The following is an 18,287-nucleotide window of genomic DNA, read 5'->3' as shown; positions in this document are numbered from 1 at the left end:
TGGAGAAAGGTATCTGTGCTCTCCATTAACACAAGAAGCAGTGATAAGCACTGCAGGTCATGCAGTGACAGACACTGATTTTTACCTTGCACCATTTGGTGTGACTGTAGCTCTGCCACCAACCCAGAGAGCACCAAGTCGCCTTGTTTTCGCATAAATTCCAGGCTATCTGGTTGACTCAAGTTATCCTTGATGATTGCCCAAGGGAGAAAAGAAAACATCCCTGGAATCATGTTCTGGCTTCTGCAGGCTCCCAAAGGAGACGCTTGCGTGAGGTCTGTGGGCAGCTCAAAACAGACAAGTACGAAGCTGGGCCTCCAGGCACTGGGGATGAGAAGCTGTGGACAGGTGATTCACTGCAATACCTTGGCCAGGACTTCTCCCAACAGTTTAATGACATCAGGCTCTGTTTTAGCACAGATAGAGTGAGATGTTAGTGGCACCTTAAGCAGTGTCAGGAGGAAAGGGAAAGAGAGAGAGAAAATGCTCGTGAATCACCACAGACCTACAAGGTATTTCTGTTGTCACCAAGAAGTAACAGAAACATTTCTGCAGAGCGTTCACCTCAATTTTTCCCTCACAACAGACTAATTTGCAACTGTCAGCATAAGCATCTTTGTCCTGACCATCCTGTACACCAGTACACATTGAGCACGGGCAGGGCTAACTGCAGAGGCCCTACCCCAGTATCATGCCATCGCATTACCCTTTCATTTCTCTTATCAATGCTGCCATTCAGTTCCACTCCTTATTCCCAGCCGTTATCACAATAAGCCAAGAAAGTGCAGAGCATCAGCCAGGAGGGAAAAAAATAATAATAAAAAAAGAACAGGTGAAATCCTGATGTTGTCAGCTAAAATAGTTTCCAGATGAGCTCTGCCCACAAAGCAGCTGAATCTTGGTGATTTAGTTGCCAAATTTTACATTTGCTCCCTCTCCCCCATCTCTCCTCTCAGCTGCAAGCTCAAAGTGGAGTCCTGACACTGCAAAGCGTTAATAGAATTAGTCTCCTGCTATAAACTGTTCACTGGGGCTTGTTAGCTCAATTGTTGATGCTAAATTCTTATCAGAACCACCTAAAAGAGCATTAATCAAGAAAGGCTGAACTCCCTGCCTGGGTCACAGAAATTTAATTAAACCCCAAGTAAAACTGGAAAATCATTTTGAAAAGAGAAGAGATGAATGCAAAAAGCTTTTCACCATTTGACTCTGCATCTTTGTAGTTCAAACCCTCAGCCACGATTTCAAAGAGAGTTTTGCGAGAGCAAAGGCTGAGTGAAACACAGACAAGACTTCCCTCAGTGCCTCCTTTAACACAAGGTCCTGGTGCTCATCCAGGGTAAATGAAATATGGAAACCACTGATTAAGGCCTGCTAAGGACCGGGATCCACAAATGCAAAGGAACAGAATGCCCTTCCAAGTAAAACTGTGATCTTCTCGAGTAAGGTTGTGTTACGGTTATTGGTTTATGTATTTGTATCTATTTCACATTTGCTGTGCAAAAAGGCTCATGCAACAACCATTTGATTGGTAGGTGCAGAGAAATATTAGTACTGGTGTCGGTACAACCTTGTGTGGAATAGTTCTGGGACCTCTCTTTGGAAAAAGAAAAGATGAATTTATCCCTGAACAGGTGCAGGGAAGGACTGGCAGGGTGATTAGCAGAACAGAGAACCTATCTTAGGAGAGGAGATTAAAAGAGCTTGGCTTGTTTAGCCTAGAAAAACAAAGGTTAAGAGGGGATATGATTACTCTTCATAAATACATTCAGGGTGGGAGGAAGGGAAATGATTTAAGTTAGAGGATAATATGGGTAGGAGATCAAATAAGGCTCATCTTGGCCAGGAATAAATTCCCATTGGGAATTGGAAGATGTCTCCTTATTTCTGGAGGAGGGATGTTTTGGAAAAGCCTTCCGAGCAGTACAGCTGAGCCCCTGGGGCTTTTAAGGGGAGATGGACACATGTTGTGGCTGGTGCAGCCTGATAAGCAAGTCTGCAGGTAGGAGATGTGGGACTACCAAAGTCAAAGCAGGAGCAGGAAAACATGATATGGCTGCTGTCTTGTTGTATTTTTATTATTTATGAATCCATAAAACCCACTGATTTCATTTAATCCATGATTCACTTGAAAGATCCAGGAATCATTTTCTTCCCCTGTAAATACAAAAAGTTTGATTTTTGAGATTTTTATTTGGCAGCCCTCTCCTAAATCATGGCAGATGGGCCATAACGAGACAGTGGAGGGATAGGATGCTGAACGGGGCTCACGGGTGCTCCTGGCAGTACCAAGAAGAGATGGAGCACCTCGCTGCTGTATGTCCCCAACGGCAGAGACCTCCAGTGATGTTTTCTCCCACTCTCAGCCAAGCTGCATCATCTCCTGGCTGCTTGCCTTTGATGATGCAGTTAAGTGAGATGAATCCAGGTCTTTACGAGTCCTTTTTCCAAGTGGCAGTAGTTATGCACAGTGCAATACAGTGGAAATCAAGACATATGTTCTTCCTCTTGCTTCAGCAATTACTCACAGAGCCCTTTGATGAAGTGAGGCAAGAGGATAGCTTTAGGAGACACACACACACACACGCATACCCTTTGCATGGCCAGGAGGATCTCAAGTGATTTGCTGTCAGTGTGTTAACAGTAATACTAGTGTACATGCATACGTCTGCATGTATTTACATATATGCATGTGTGTGTGTGTATGCATATATAGTATATGCTTCTGAAAGTGGTATAGTGCCAAACTGACCAGAAAACGCCACAGGGCACATTTTGCAAAATAAAGACAATGGTGAAACTATAACTCTATTTAATGCTTGTCCAGTTCTTAATTTATGTGAGTCATCCTGTCACTCACAAATTACCCTGTTGACTTAAAGGGCCATCCATATCACAAGGCTTCAGGTCAGGCTGCCTAAGTGCACGAGCTTGGCCCTGCCTTTGGGGTGCTAAAATGCATTTTTACTATTTGCTTTTTCAAATATAGAAAAACATCCCATTTTAACTGACCATCACTAAGATGGACTTCAGAAGTTAATTCAGGCTGGCTGGTGTTTTAAAAATATGTACTTAAAAATGATTAAAAAAAAAAAAAGGAAGGAGGAAACTGTGAAAAACAGGGAAATAAAGATAAGAAAGAGCAAGAAAAATCTTAGCTTCAGCTTAACCTCATGAAAATTGCTTGCTCTCAGCAATTAAGTATCAGCTAACAAAGGATGGAGACTTGATTCTCACTGTTAAGACTGTAGAGCTGGGGGTTGCTGAGGGTAGGGACAGGGCTTGCACTTGCACCAGTGCCCCAGCCCAGGAGAAGATGCAGAGGTGCAACCGCCAGACCCTGCAGCAATGCCTGTACTGCTGGGGACACCTTGTGGTACATGCCTGAGAGACATAGTAATGCTGGGATTTAACTGACGCCACCAGGCCCTGCTTTCCCAATCCTACTCTGTTTTTTCCAATCTCAGATGCTGCTGGGGCTCTTCAATCCCGAGGGAGCTGCCCACACGCATTTGCAGACAACGCAGATGCTGAAGTTACTTACTAATCTATTGCTGACTATAACTCACGGATAACAAAGCCCCAGGTGAGCTGTAAGGATGAAAGGAAGGTCTTTTTAAAGAGTGGGGAAAGAAGGAGCACAAAGAATCAGCAATTACAGACCCGTAAAATCATGAAACACCCAACCATTCTGTTTTTCTAAATGTGGGTATTTTTGCAAGATTATCAGACAACTTTTGGTTTCCTCCAGAGCCCGGCGCTATGACCTATGTGGAGTTTTTTTCAGCAATAACTGTATTTTCAAAGAAGCCAGAGGGGCCAAAGCCCAATAGGGGAGCAGAACGGGTGGCTGTCAGTGGGAAGCTGGGCTGAGCTCGCGGCGGTGAAGGTGTGCCTGCCCAGGCACAGCCCAGCGGAGTCCTCTGTTAGCCCGCGGTTTGGGCCCCGTGCTGCACAGACATGTAGGAGCTTGAGGTGCCAAAAATAACCTGTCCCTTGGGGGTGACTGTCTCCCTTCAGCTATTCCCTGCCCCGTGGCATTTGGGATACAGGCAATGAGGTGGGGACTTGCCGTGGGCAAGTGCCTTCCCACGTGCTTCTCCTGGCTAGTTCTTGTAATCCTCTGTCTGGAGATGGAGGGGCTGCAAGTCTCACTGATCCTGGCAGTGAAAGGCTGGAAGGAATCATGAATACACCTGGGAGTGTTCAGGATATTTGGGAATCCCTAAAACACTCCTCAAGCACTTTCTGGTCTTCTCGAGGACCTGCTGGAAGAGCAGCTGCTACCGCTGAATCTTCTCCTCCACCTCAGTAACAGTTTGCAGGGAGGCACAAGCGGTGCTCCCCTCGGCTGCTGCTGCCAGCTCCCTCTGCCTACGGCACAGCTGCTCTAGCAATAATAGGAAAATTTTTACCCACCTTTCATTTTAGCAATTTTTGCACGAAAAATAAACCAATTGCTATTTTGCAAGCGGCTCTAGCAGCAAGGGGAGCAGATGCTGAAAGGAAGCCCTGGAATCACACGTGTAAGGAGTTTGTCTGTTCTGCATTTGCAGCTTTCAACTGCATTGCCATTACGCTTGAGTGCTTTCTGTATTAAACAAGATCAGGCGAGCGCAATCGCCCCGTCCTGTTTTGGTTGAATCAGCAAGGAGGAGTTTCAGTGCTCACTCTCCACGAATAATCCCATTCTCCCAGGCAGCTGTCTGCAAACATCTACAGTATTACCCCGTGCCTCTTCCCTCTTCGCAGAGTCTGCTGTTATCATGTTAATGAAGGGAGCTGAGATAATCACCTTAAAGCATAAATAAACCTTGGATGCTGATTCACTTTCTGCTATTTGAGTCTCATTTACCAGTGCAATTCTTATTTTTTTCCACTGCGGGCTTGTTGTGCCTAGAAGGATAGCTCTTTCTGCTTTCACAATTCATCTTCAGACAACTTAAATCAAGAAGCCTCTTGTCTAGATGTGGTTATTTCTTCTCATTTTGTAGCCATACGTTGTATCAAGTCCTAGATCTAAGGCCAGTCAAGACAATTTTGTTTGATCCACAGCCTTAGCAGTCACACAGACTGCACAGCCCCAGCCAGAGCTGTGTAGGTCACTGACAGGAGAACACACACACACACTTTTAAAAGAGGATAATTTCTCAGTCTGAAATGGGTGACAGCATCTACCTTTTCCCCATGTCATGTCAGGCCCTGCCATGTTGGTTACAACCATTGAAGGAGCCTACGTGGGTGGGTAAAATCTAAATTAGGTGCTTAATGCTCAGCCAGATCGTGCTGAGGGACACTGCATGAATGGCAAGTCAGATAGTGTCACAGGCTTTAAATACTCCATTTTTCCTTCAAGCACCAGCCCCTGGTGTCAGGTGAATATGCTTCTCACTTCTTTTCTTCTCAGTAAATTTATATCTGGCATTTATGGTTGCAGAAAAAAAAAATAAAAACCAAGCATGTGGTTCAAGTTGGGTGTTCATAAGCTCGAAATGAAGAATATCAATTAGCTCCCAGAGTAATGTTTTTTTGCTAAGTTCCCATGATTTTTCCCAAGCCTGACTAACAATATCAGAACATCTGGTGTTGGCTATGCTTCACACGAGAGGTTCAGCTACAGCGCAAGGACGGTGTGTGCCAGCTGGGGACTGGCATCTCCCCAGCTCCTCACTGGCTCCCACCGCCGGGCTGCTCCGTGCATCCGCTCCCGCACCCTGGGAAGCCCCAATCCCACCCAGAGCTGGGACAATGTACTGTCACAGCAGGGATCGCTGTGGAGGTGTCCTGCAAGGGATGAGGACTGGGAGAACTGGGTGCTGAGCTGAAGGAACAGGTGTGGAAATGTTGCCCTGTGCTGGGAGCCAGAAATTAGGGCAGGGTAGGGGGTACGGGGCTGCGGGAAGGCAGCGCCACTGGGATGAGAAGATGCTCCCAGGAGGTGTGCAATGGGACAGATGGGGAAATAAGAGTCCTAGTCTGTGTGTAGTTGTTTTGTGTTTGCGTGGCAAGGTTTTCGTAGCAGGGGAGCTACCAGGGTAGCTTCTGTGTGAAGCTGCTAGAAGCTTTCCCCCCATCTGATAGAGCTAATGCCAGACGGACAGCACAAAGGTGGACTCACTGCTGGCCAAGGCCAAGGTCAGCAGTGATGGTGGCAGCGCCTCTGGGATAACATATTTAAGAAGGGGGGAAAAACCTTGTGCAACAGCAACTTCAGCTGGAGGGAGGAGTGAGAATACGTGAGAGGAACAGCCCTGCAGAGACCCAGGGAGGTGCAGGAGGAGGCAGCAGGGGCTCCAGGCCTGGGGCAGATATTCCCTGGCAGCCTGTGATGAAGACCACGGTGAGGCAGGCTGTGCCCCCACCCCATGGAGCCCATGGTGGAACAGTTTCCCCCCCACAGCCCCGGGAGGGCCCCACACCGGGGCAGGGGGATGCTCACAGCGGGCTGTGGCCCCTGGGCACCTCCTGGCAGGGTCTGTGGCCCCATGGGGAGAGGAGCCTGGGCTGGGGCAGGGGCTGGGGACCCCACGGGAAACCCCCTGGGGCAGGCAGTGCTTGAGGGGCTATGCCCATGGGAGGGACCCATGCTGGGGCAGTGCGTGAGGAGCTGCAGCCCTTGGGAAGGGCTGACACGGCAGCAGCTCCTGGAGGGTGGTCTCCAATGGGAGAGACCCCAGGCTGGGGCAGGGGAAGGGTGTGAGGTGGAAGGAGCGGCAGAGACAATGTGCGATGGACTGACCATAACCCCATTCCCCTGCACCATTCGAGGGGAGGAGGGAGAGAAAATGGAGAGTGAAGCTGAGCCTGGGAAGAAGGGACGGTTTGGGGGAGGTGTTTTAAGATTTGGTTTTATTTCTCATTATCCTGCTCTGATTTGATTGGTAATAAATTAAACTAATTTGACCAAGCTGAGCCTGTTTTGCCCATGATGGCAATTTCTGGGCGATCTCTCCCTGCCCATACCTCGACCCAGGAGCATTTTGTCCCATGTCCTCCCCCCTGCCCAGCTGGGCGGGCAGTGACAGAGCGGCTGGGTGGGCACGCAGCAGCCAGCCAGGGCCAGCCCCACCCTGCCATCCGTATTTCGGCTGGACCAGTGGGTGCAGGCTGTTGGTTCAGTTTGTATTTAGACCTGGTCTACATTTATGCCTGGCTGATATCCCTGTGCTGCTGGCCCAGGCTATATTTAAGCCTGGTCTGTCGGCTCCAGCTGCATTTAGCCCTACTCTGTAGCTCTGGTCAATATTTAGACCCTGCCTATAAGCCCAAGTAGTTGACCAAGGCTTTATTTAGAGCCAGTTTGCACTTAGGGCCGGTCTGTACTTAGCTCTGACCTGTAGGCCTAGTGCATTGTGTGCTGTGGTTTGTATTAAGGCCTGGTCAGTAGCACTAATCATATGTAGGCCCTATACATAAGCCCCATAAGTAGGTCCCATACGCAGGCCCTGTGCGTACTCAGGCCACAGTGCCAGCAGGGAAGGGTGAGCTCCTGCTGGGATGGGGACCGGAGCCCCTCGGCCGCCCCCGCACTGGGACGGGCCCCCCTCAGGTATCCAGCGCTGCCCCCGGGCCCAGCAGTGGTACAACTTTCCCCCCCGCGCCGGGTCGGCATGGTACAGCCTAGAGAGCGCCCCCCGCCGGGCAACAGTGGTATGGTCCCTGCCCCCCCTTCCCGCGGCGGTGGTGCGCGCCGCGCCTGCGCAGTGGCGCGGCCGGTGCTCAGCTGGGCAGTGTTTACAGCTGCGGAGCGCGGCGGGACGGCTGCGCCTTCGGGCCCGGGAGGGGAGCGGGCCGCGCCGGGCTGGGCTGCATCGAACCGACCCGCTGCTCAGGTACGGCTGGAGGGCGAGGAGACTGCCCGCTGACGTGCGGCAGGGCCCGGCTCGACCCGACCCGACCCGACCTGACCTCACCGGGCCGCTGCAGCACAGCCCCGCCTCCCACCCCACCCCCAATTCACCTCAGCCCCGGCCTCAGCGCCGCCGCCTCAGGCTGCTGCCCCCCTCGGCCCTGCCCTGCGGCCTGGCTCCGGCCCTGGGCCCCCGCCGGGCTGCCCCGCCGGCCGCAGGGCCCTCTGCCGGGCCTCCGCCCGCCGCCTCCCCGTCAGGGCGGCCTGTGCTTCCCCCGGCGGCGCGGGGCCCTGGGAGGGCTGCGGGCAGCGGTGCTGTGCGGGGACCGGGGGCACCCAGGTGGGGGTAAAGCGCGGGAGTGTGTGTGTGTGTGTGTGTGAGTGGATATCAACGTCAGGCTGTCTTAGACCTTCCTCCCACTCGTCTCTATCACTTTCCTCGCAGCAGCCTGATAACGCAGGTAGTGATTGAGCTGTGCGGCGCGGGGCTTTTTAATTTGTTGTGTGAGAGGGTTAGAAAGGATCGGATTGAAAGCTTGTGCTAACTGTAACTTTTTTTTTTAGTCGGTAAATAGCCTCACCTTTGTTATTCCTTCTTGAGGGTATTATGTCAGAGCAGGGATTACCCTGGAAATCTGCTGGGGTGAAGAACTGCATTGTTGTGCCTTGTATGTTGTTTTGAGTCCTCCCCTGTGCATCTGCTGGTGTTTGCCTTGGAAGAAATTGCTTTAATTTCAGTGTTTTGTTTCAGGCGTCTGAATGCAGCTTCTCATGTCAGACTTGTTTGGTTTTCTGGTTTGCTTTTCTTAAAGGGGAAGATGGCAATGTGCAATTGAAGGGATGTTTCAGCCCTAAAAGGCTGCTTGGTTTGGTACCTGTGTTGTGATCAGCTAGTGATAATGGTTTTTGCATGTGAACTTTGGCTCTGCTCAAATTTATGGAAATACGTGCTTTACCTAGAAGTGTGAAAAGGCCAACTGGGCTAATTGTGGAGGAAGAGGATCTTGTTAAAGAGTTTGTTAAAAATAAGTCCTACTCATAGTCTTGTTTGCTACTTCCACTAGGAAAAGGGAAACAAGGTTAAACAAAGGTGTGGAATTAGCCAAAGAGGAATTTAAAGGTCAGAGTTCTATGTTGTGCATTTTATTGGAAGTAAGCTAGGGTCCAGTAAAACTGAATATTTCAGAAGTGACTGATGCCTGTCACAACATGGATATTCCTTAATCTCACTAGAAAAATGTCTTCCATGTTGTAAAACATGGAGTAACAGTTGTTGATCATATAGTTGAGCTAAAACCAGGTCGGACCAGTTGTCCCAGTGGCGCTTGCATACATCAGAAAGAATTTGTTGGGGATCCAAAGTGGAACACTGTTAAAGGCACACATTTTTATTCATACTTTAAATCTGAAAATGTAGGCTTTTAGTAGCAGAATTGCTCAAGTGGAAGGAAGAAGCAAGCCTATGAACAAAATATACAAAAGAAGGTCAAGGGAATTTATACCCTTGGGGAAGAGAGTATTTTAATGCAAAATGTTGCATAAAGCATACTGATCAATGATATAAGCAATCCTATATGTGCAGATGAAATGAGCTGTGGTGTATGTAAGAGGAGGAAAAAAAGAAGAAAGAATCAAATTGGCTGATGAACCACGTGAGCCTTCAACTTGATACATTTCCACTGTGAAGTAATAAAACACATTCATTTTTTGCAGAGAAAATGAAGGAGTAACTACAGAAAGGAGAGGGGTGGTACTTTTTTTAAAAAAGTTTTATTAATGGTCTGGAACTGGATTAATGCGTGTGAGACGTGAATGTATTAAAAACTAGCTCAAGTTCCCTGCCTAAGTATGTCTTATTTTATGTGTCTCTACAGGTAATCAGGATGATATGTTATTTGAATAACTGTGAAATTTCCTTAGACTTCTGTAGCTTTTCTTTGTTTCCTCTGAAAATGAAAGTGTGTAATTTGCTCTTGCTGAATGTAGCAAATAAACCCCAATAATTTAGCTGTAGGTAGATCTTCTGATTCCAGGAATGAACTCCAAAGCTGCTGCTTCTGTGATTGTGAGCAGAGAAAGGCATTGTAAATAGTGATATTTTTTTTTTTTTAAAAAAAAGCATTTTTGTTTTCTGAAAAGTTTTCCTCTTAAGATATGTGAAGGGAAGAAAAGCTAGATAAATTTTGAGTGATAAAGTTCTTCCATGTTCTTCTCCCTCTGTGCTTTTTCCTTTACAACCTGTAGATAATTTACTACATGAAGTATATAGCCATGCTTAGTATAATGCAGAGTCAAGGAAGGTGCCTGATTTTCTTTTCCCCAAACCAACAAGACTCAATAGGTTGCTGGAGATGATCATGTTGGTGAAGCCAGAATATTTTGTAATTCATAAATCTGTGTCACTGAAGAGTTTTCAAGTTGGGGATTAGCTCATCCAGGACTTAAGAGGACCTAAGAAATTCCACAGGCTTCAGTGGAAATTCTCTCTGCAGATGTTGTCTGTATTGTTAAGAGCTTTACTAATGATAGTGGCTCAGGCTCTAAAGATGAGCTGTGTGAAAGTGCAGTTGCTGAAGTAAGCAAGCTTGTACTCTAGGTCTGAATATTTTTGACCTCTGTGAAATCAGCATCTGATGATTTTCAAAGAAAATGTAATTTGAGATTTTTCTGGTTCTTGCTGCCTGTATTTTAGTCTCTTAATTTCCCCTTGATACTATAAGAGGTAGAAAGTCTGCATGTGGCAAGAATTATGACAGGCAAGCCAAAGTGGCACTGTTGGTTGGATTTGCAATGAAAAGTGACCTATAAGCATAGGAGCTAGAACAATCCTTTTGTGTGAAAGGGTTCAGGGGAAAAGCTGACATGCTAGTAAAATGTTGGTAGTGTTTGAAGACAGGCATTGCACATTTGAATTGTCTATTGCGATTTTCCCCACTAGTGTCAGGTACTAAATGCCAGATCTGCTGTATTTTTTTTTCATTGTTTGAATGGGAGTGCTGGTGGTAATTTTGTTCTGCTGCTGGTGGTCCTTAGAGTACCTAAAGGTGTGTCTCTAAGTACTTCATATACGGCAGCATAATTTAGTGTTGAAGTGCATGTCTTATACCTCACCTTCCTTTATTATCTTTTAGTTTTAGTGCTTGTAGAAAACTGTTGAAGATGGGAGGTGCAGTGAGTGCAGGAGAAGATAATGATGAATTAATTGATAACCTGAAGGAGGCACAATACATCCGGACAGAACTGGTAGAGCAGGCGTTCCGAGCCATTGATCGAGCAGACTACTACCTAGAAGAGTTCAAAGATAATGCCTACAAGGACTTGGCATGGAAGCATGGAAATATTCATCTCTCAGCACCGTGCATTTACTCTGAGGTGATGGAAGCTTTGGATCTGCAACCAGGGCTGTCATTTTTGAATCTTGGCAGTGGCACTGGTTATCTGAGTTCTATGGTTGGACTCATCTTGGGTAAATACCTTTTCAGTCATGTTAACTGTTTATGTTAGATTAGAAGAAAAGTTCTGAGATTGGGAATGAAGCATTCCTCAAGTAATGAAGCTGAAATGTAGCTAGGAAAGTAAAGAATGCAGTAATCCAACTGGCCAATTTATCAGGATTCTTGCAGCCTTCTCTATGGAACTGGATGGGATCCAGATTTCTGTGGCAGTTCAGAACAGGCAAGAATATGATTGCAGAGGTGGCTTTAGTGGGTTTCTGCAGGACTGGATGTAAACTTGGGGTTTTTGCCCCTTGAGCAAGAGCACAGCTCCAAAGCAGGAGTGCCATGTTTAAACTAGAATTGAGATGTCTGCAGAAACCTGTGACTACAGCTGCTCTGTGCCTTGTTTGTTTTTACACTGTCCTGTCTAGACTGAAACATGTTTGAGATCCAGTTTTGACTTACCAACAAAGAGGTGGGAATAGTCTCTGGAAAGCGCATCGGAACTAACTGTGACCACATCTACCATAGGCTCAAAGCAATGCATCAAAGTGCAATTATACAATTGCAATTCACCCTTAAGTATTTTAGTCAGCAGTTGTGCTGCCAGGATAGACAGCGAATGACTGTAGGGTACATGTTTTCCTTTTGTGGGAGCGTCAAGAATTTTAACTGTTGAAGTGTATGTTGTCAGGATAGAGCCTTGCTGCCATCTCCCATTCGTGGGTTTCTGCTGGGTTTGTTGGGATTACCTAGGATGCCAATATGTAACTCTAGGGCTTTTGAATTCTTTCAAATTTTGGGAAAAGTTACCAAGTCAGTTCTGAATAAAGTGTGAGAGCTAACAACTGCTGTATTTTCCAGTTCATTTTTGCTGTTAACTTGAGGTGCAATATGTGGTTACTATTCCTGATTCCTTTGAGGAGGTTTTTAGGATATCAGCAAGGGGTTATAAAAATAACATAATGAGTCCCTCAAAAAAAAAAATCTTTAAAATATGCAGGATATTGTTCTGCATTGGAATTTTTTCCAGGTGGTCATTAATAGTATCAGTGTTTCCATCCTACAGAGGAATTTCCTGCATAGTTAAGAGCAAATGACTCAAGATCAATTGTGCAAAACAGCCTCATTTTCTGCCAAAAATTGCAGGTATAGGGTTGCAGTTCCCACTGTGGTACTAAGATAGGTGACCCTGTGCAAGTGCTGGCTGTCTGACACTCGAGGAGTGATCCGTTACAAGAAGTAACCAAAACTGTATTCATCCTGCTGGATTTTGTGTTGTTGCATGTAACCGTTATCCTGACGTTCTCAATTTGCAGGTCCTTTTGGTGTTAACCATGGTGTGGAGCTTCATTCCGATGTGATCGAATATGCGAAGCAGAAATTGGACTTCTTCATTAAAACAAGTGACAGCTTTGACAAGTAAGAATGTAGAATGTCCATTTGAATTTATTTTGTGCCTTTGGCTCTATGTCATTCTTGCTCCCATGTGGCAGCTCTGGATTCAGGGTAATCTGAGGATTCTGGCTCCTTAGGCTGCCTGAGCTGCAGTGTGTGACCTTCGAAGCTGATGGGTATTGTGGGGGTGTTTCAGAAATTTGTGCAGTGTTTTCAATAGCAGTGCTGCTGTTGCAGAGCTTAGAGGAAGCTGAAGGAGGTTACTTGTTACCTGCAAGTGCATTTTAAAATAACCTGAAACTTGCAAATAACAATAATTGTTATATTTCTGATCTGAGAACATGCATGGTTATCAGAAGAATATGAACTGATTTCTGTGGTGGCCTAGTATGTTTTATCCGAGAAGAAAGAAAAAATAGGGTGTTTTAAAATATGAAGGTAGTTTTATGATGATTAAGTTGGTACTAAAACTACTTGGGATTTGATTTATGTTCTTCCTTGGAACCTATTTTGCTGCTGTCACAAGTAATAACTTTCCAGCAAGATAACCATTGCCAATAGTAACCTCAGCAATAAAAGTTGTAGCTGTCATATTTTTTGGATCCATCTCACAGCTTGTTCAAACAGGGAAGTGAAGCATCTCTGGATACCTGATAGCCCTCCTCTCGTGGGAGGAAGAAAATTAAAGTCATTACATGTTGGAATTTAAACCACTCAGCCTTGTGCCGTTACTGCTGTACTGGAGAGCTACTGATGAGAGGGCTGTATTTTCTTGATGTTGGCAGCAGACCGAAAGTTTTCGGTGTGGATGGTGGTTGCGCATAGATGATGGTGGTTTTTTTCCAGAGTCACATTGCTATTGTTTGTGTAGGTGTTTTAAGGAAGACAATTTTTTTCCTTCTCTCTCCAGACAAATACAGCCATGGAGCAAAAGTGAGCTGAATTCAAAAGTCAACATGAGTGGAAAATTGGCATTGCTGAGAGAAATGTCTGCTTGGTTATGCTGTTAGAACACCGTGTGCAGGAACTCTTAGCTGGCTGTTCTGAATGTCTAGCACACTTTACAAAACCAGAAAGCTTCAGGAAGTGTTTAGGAATAAATAGGTGCTATATTGAGCTGCCTCCCAAGATACCAGTAGAAGAATGGATATGTTGTACAGCTTGTATGAAAATCAGCTATTTAATGTAGGGCTTAAAACTTAGGTAGTTTTGGAGCATGTAGGAGAACCAGAAGCATCGTAGAATCATTCATTATTGTTTTAAACTGAATCAGAAGTGTTTATGGGCAAAAATTCTTTTTTTTGAAGGGTGAAATCACAGTTCTTTTGAAGCTAATGGCAAAACTTCCATTGGCTTCAGCAAAGCATAGTTCTGAAGCATCAGGTGATTAGTTCCCCACAACATCTGAAAACCATTTAAAAGCTTTTGAAAATGAAAACAAAAAAAACCCCACCAAACCTGGTGCAGGACTTTAATATTTGGAATTGCAGGTCTAATATTTATACTTGCATATTATAATGGGGTCAGCATCAGGTGACTAAAAAAACCTTGTTCTGAAGAGTTTTTTGCAGCTTAAGTTTGAAAATGCGCATCCTTATCCTTTGGAGATTGTAATCTAGAATTCTCACTTCATTGTTCTGTGGTTTTGAGACTTCTAGCTGTGGTTAACATCTAGAATATATAGGCTTTGAAGGAGAAATCCTGTGAAACTGTTGGGGTTATTTAAGTGCTTTTATCACTGTTTCATAATCATGAAAGTAATTCATTTGATAAATTGTAATATTCTTGTACGATACACATCTTCATTTTCAGATTTGAATTTTGTGAGCCATCTTTCGTTACTGGCAATTGTTTAGAGATTTCCCCGGACTGCACTCAGTATGACCGTGTTTACTGTGGTGCTGGAGTACAGAAGGAACATGAAGACTACATGAAGAACCTGTTGAAAGTTGGGGGAATTCTTGTCATGCCTCTAGAAGAGAAGGTTGAGTGCCTTTCTACTCATATTTCTCTTTGAGTTATTCTTAATTCTGATCTCGATTTAGTCAACAGCTTTTCCTTTAGTTTTCCTTCAGTTTGCCCTTTTTGTAGCAGGTTGAAGTATTAAGTGCACCAGTTTTCACAATGAGTGGAAACTGAACTCTGCACACTTGATAATATTTAAGAAATTAATTGTTCTGCCGGTCTTTTGCATATTTCAGTCTGTTGTTAATTGCTCATGTACTTCCATGCAGCAGAAAAATCTAAGCAAGGCTTTGTTCAAGTTATAAATCTAGTGTTATACTTAATGGAAAAATACATTTTGCACCCTAACTGGCTTATCAAAGTGTGCAAGTTGTCCCTATTTACAAGTGTCAGTGGATTATTTTTTTTCTTTCAGTAAAAGTAGAAAACTGTCCTGTGTGCGAGCTCAAGACTGTAATTCATATTATTTTTTTGGTGTAAAGGTGTGCTATTTTAATGGACTTGAGTGGCTGAGGTGTAGGTGTCTGACCTCTTACCTCTGTCAGGGTAGTTGAGATGAGCAGAGTTTCTTCCCAGTGAGATGCTGTGCAGTGAGTTAATTTGTGAGATTTGAGCTGGAACAAAGCCAGTGACCTGCAGACTTCCTTCAAGAGCGCATGTTCATCAGTGACTGACATGTTCTCTGTGGTCACATGTAGCTGTTCTAGAATTCAGAATTAAGGAAGACGTGGGAAAGCAGGGTGACCCAAACTGCCAGTGCTCATACTCTGTCGCAGCAGATGAAGTTACTTGGGGCTAATCCTGTAAGGAGTTCTCAGTTTTTCTCAAAAAAACCCCCCAAACCTCACCAGTGTTTCTCCTTATTACCTAACTTACTGTTGTAGCTTCTAGTACTTTAACCACTTGTCTGGGCAGAAAAGTTGTTTATTTTTTTTGTTCAGAAAACTTACTATAGTTCACACAATGGACAATAATCTCCTTGTTTTGGTTTAGTTGACTAAGATAACTCGTACTGGCCCTTCTGCCTGGGAGACCAAGAAGATTCTTGCTGTTTCTTTTGCTCCTTTGATTCAGCCTAACCACGCAGATTCAGGAAAATCAAGGCTTGTTCACTTGCGTGAGTACAGACGTTCTTGAGTATGGGGGAGGTTTCTTCTGCTGTTTGGCTCTAAGCTGCACCTTCCTTCCTTAGATGTAACATCCCTATGGATATTTTTGAGGAAAATTACTTCCAATTGCTTCCTTCTTTGAACAGTTGTCGTAAGTCCTGTGTTGGATCGCAGTCTGTCTTTGAGCATATCTGTGGAGGCCTGGTGCAAGAATCAGAAATGCATAAAATAGATTCTAAGTACAAATGATTTCTTGTGAAACTGTACCTAAACTTTGTGGGGTGTTTGGTCATCGTTTTTGCACATGCAGACATCTGTTTTAATCCTGAATCACGTACTGTCATGGTTCTTGGGCACTGCGGTATGGTGATGGAAAATACACAAGCAGTACCTTTGAACAAACATAATATATACTCAAAGGCTTTCACTGCCCAGCAATTCAGAATTAACCCTGAACCTGGAACTTGAGGGATAAAAGTTGTGCAATTTTTGGTTAGCTGTTTGAAATGCAGGTCATATGCAGTGGCCTCAATCTTTAAGCCATCAGTGTGGAGAGGCGTCTTAAGAACACATGAAGACAGAGATACTTCCATAAAGAGATTAATGAGGCTTTGTTCTTGTTCTGGAAAGGTGTCTTTGCATGACAAAAAGCAGCTCAGTAAGCAGTCCTTATAGTGCTGTAAAGTTCATAAAGTGTGTATTTCAGCATACTTTGTATGGTGGCTTTGTTGTGAGACTTGCATATATGTTACATGTTATTTTTTTATGGTTCATTCAGGTTGCAAGAAGTGTGTCAGTAGAAGACAGGGGGTTTGTTTGTTTCAGTTTTAATTCATTTTAGTACATGGATGCATGTGCATCTGTACTTTTTTTTTCTTTATGCTGCATGAGTTACTTTGTGCATTTATGGGCTGGCAGCAAATAAGTGCAGAAGACAGAACAGTCTTCCAAACCATTAATGTGGGAGGCATTTTAATACAATAACTTATTGTATGCTTCTATAATTACTTTTACCAGATGATTTCTAGCCTGTCTTCACCCACCAAGTCTGAAGCAGTTTTTGAAGAGCATAAATAGTACTCATGTTTTATAAGTGAAGAACTTGGCAAAGCTGAATTAACTTCACAATAGAAAAACCATTTTATGGAAGAATTAAATAGACTTCAGGTCTAGTTATCTACAGTAGGAAAATATCTTTTTCGAAGTTATTAAACAGTCACAGTTTCAGTCACTAACTCTGCATTCTTATAATCTTTAAGACATGTGTATCTTAAAATAATCGTGAGGACTTGACATCAAAATATGAAACTCCTCTTTCATCCCATTCTTTTTTTTTTCAGTTAATGAGAGAAATGCATAATTAGATTTTGTTTGGAAAGTTACAATACAGTTTATCTGAGTTGACAGGAGTTGAATAGAGCTGTTTTTGTAATCACAGCAGGGAATTCAAGTGGCCTGATTTAATTTGAGCAAATACAACTTTTCCTATGAGTACTCTTGAGGGGAGTTTCTCCATATCTGTTCATGGTTTTCATTTTGTTTTAGCCCCAGTGGCTGTTCGCAGCCTCCAGGATCTGGCTCGCATAGCCATCCGAGGAACCATTAAAAAAATTATACATCAAGAAACAATGAGCAAAAATGGAAATGGGCTGAAGAACCCCCCAAGATTTAAACGAAGACGTGTGCGTCGCCGTCGCATGGAAACTATTGTTTTCTTGGACAAAGAGGTCTTCGCTAGTCGTATCTCCAACCCATCAGATGATAACAACAACTGTGAGGATATCGAGGATGAGAGACGAGAAGAGGAAGAAACTAAACCCTCTGAACTAAAGCCAGATCCTCCTGTAAACTTTCTGAGAGAAAAGGTCTTGAGTCTGCCTTTGCCTGATCCTTTGAAATATTACCTGCTTTATTACAGGGAAAAGTAATTTCCTTCTTCTAGAAAGTGGGAAGTAGGCAGAAAATAAAGTACTACTTAGGGCTTGACAAATGTGTACCACTTGCTTGCCTGCTAATATGACCACCCAAGGCAGTAGGCTAGCTGGGGAATGTGGCTGCTGTATACTTAAACATTATAGCTTTTTTGAGTTTCTTCTTTCTTCTCGGTTGTGTGCTATAGTTTTATTCTACAGCAGGAATTCCTTAGGAAGCAAGTTGGTGAAATGCTCAGCTGCTTATGGAAAGGGTTTAATTCCCTGAAACTAACTGCACAGAGAGATTCTAAAAACCTCACAGCTGCTCTACTGAATTGCAGGTTTTAAATATTCTTAGCAGTTCCCCAAAGACCTTTGTTGTCTGCACTCCTCCCACTAAACCTGCCATGTGTTTACCATGGTATGCGTTTAATGGAGGATGAAGATTATTAGTAAAAACTAACCTGGCAAATCTTGTTTCTTCCAGTAATCTGAAAAAGCACAACTTTTACAGAAAGGAAAGAATTTATGGCGTTACCCTTGAGGCATCCAGGTTTTGAATGAGAAGGAAAGCATCAGCTCCACTTTGGTTGGTCTCAGTTTTGCTTATAAACCA

The 18,287-nt window shown here is 44.4% G+C and overlaps 1 protein-coding gene across 3 annotated transcripts; it reads left to right on the top strand.

Annotated features, from left to right (window-relative positions):
• Nucleotides 1-7,698: 7,698 nt before the first annotated feature.
• PCMTD2 (protein-L-isoaspartate (D-aspartate) O-methyltransferase domain containing 2) lies at nt 7,699-18,180 on the top strand. Of its 3 annotated transcripts, none has more exons than XM_056353400.1 (6): nt 7,714-7,832; nt 10,981-11,315; nt 12,606-12,708; nt 14,497-14,668; nt 15,643-15,766; nt 17,304-18,180. In XM_056353400.1, the coding sequence occupies exons 2-6, from the start codon at nt 11,009-11,011 to the stop codon at nt 17,684-17,686; spliced, it is 1,089 nt and encodes a 362-aa protein (XP_056209375.1). In that variant the 5' UTR covers nt 7,714-7,832; nt 10,981-11,008; the 3' UTR covers nt 17,687-18,180. The 3 variants fall into 3 exon arrangements, with proteins under 3 accessions (XP_056209376.1, XP_056209375.1, XP_056209374.1); XM_056353399.1 differs by lacking the exon at nt 7,714-7,832 and adding an exon at nt 8,177-8,310; XM_056353401.1 differs by lacking the exon at nt 10,981-11,315 and having other exon boundaries at nt 7,699-7,832.
• Nucleotides 18,181-18,287: the final 107 nt, after the last annotated feature.

The sequence above is a fragment of the Falco biarmicus genome, chromosome 10, assembly GCF_023638135.1.
Source record: "Falco biarmicus isolate bFalBia1 chromosome 10, bFalBia1.pri, whole genome shotgun sequence".
In the NCBI taxonomy this organism is placed as follows: Eukaryota; Metazoa; Chordata; class Aves; order Falconiformes; family Falconidae; genus Falco; species Falco biarmicus.
The sequence above is the reverse complement of the archived record's forward strand: the minus strand, read 5'-3'. Positions and strand labels throughout refer to the sequence as shown.

Bases quoted from the DNA above. Each gene is read 5' to 3' on its own strand.
- PCMTD2 (XM_056353400.1), top strand. From the start codon at position 11,009: ATGGGAGGTGCAGTGAGTGCAGGAGAAGATAATGATGAATTAATTGAT. The intron at 14,669-15,642 runs GTTGAGTGCCTT...GTTTTGGTTTAG, and splicing joins TCATGCCTCTAGAAGAGAAG to TTGACTAAGATAACTCGTAC. The intron at 15,767-17,303 runs GTGAGTACAGAC...ATTTTGTTTTAG, and splicing joins ATCAAGGCTTGTTCACTTGC to CCCCAGTGGCTGTTCGCAGC.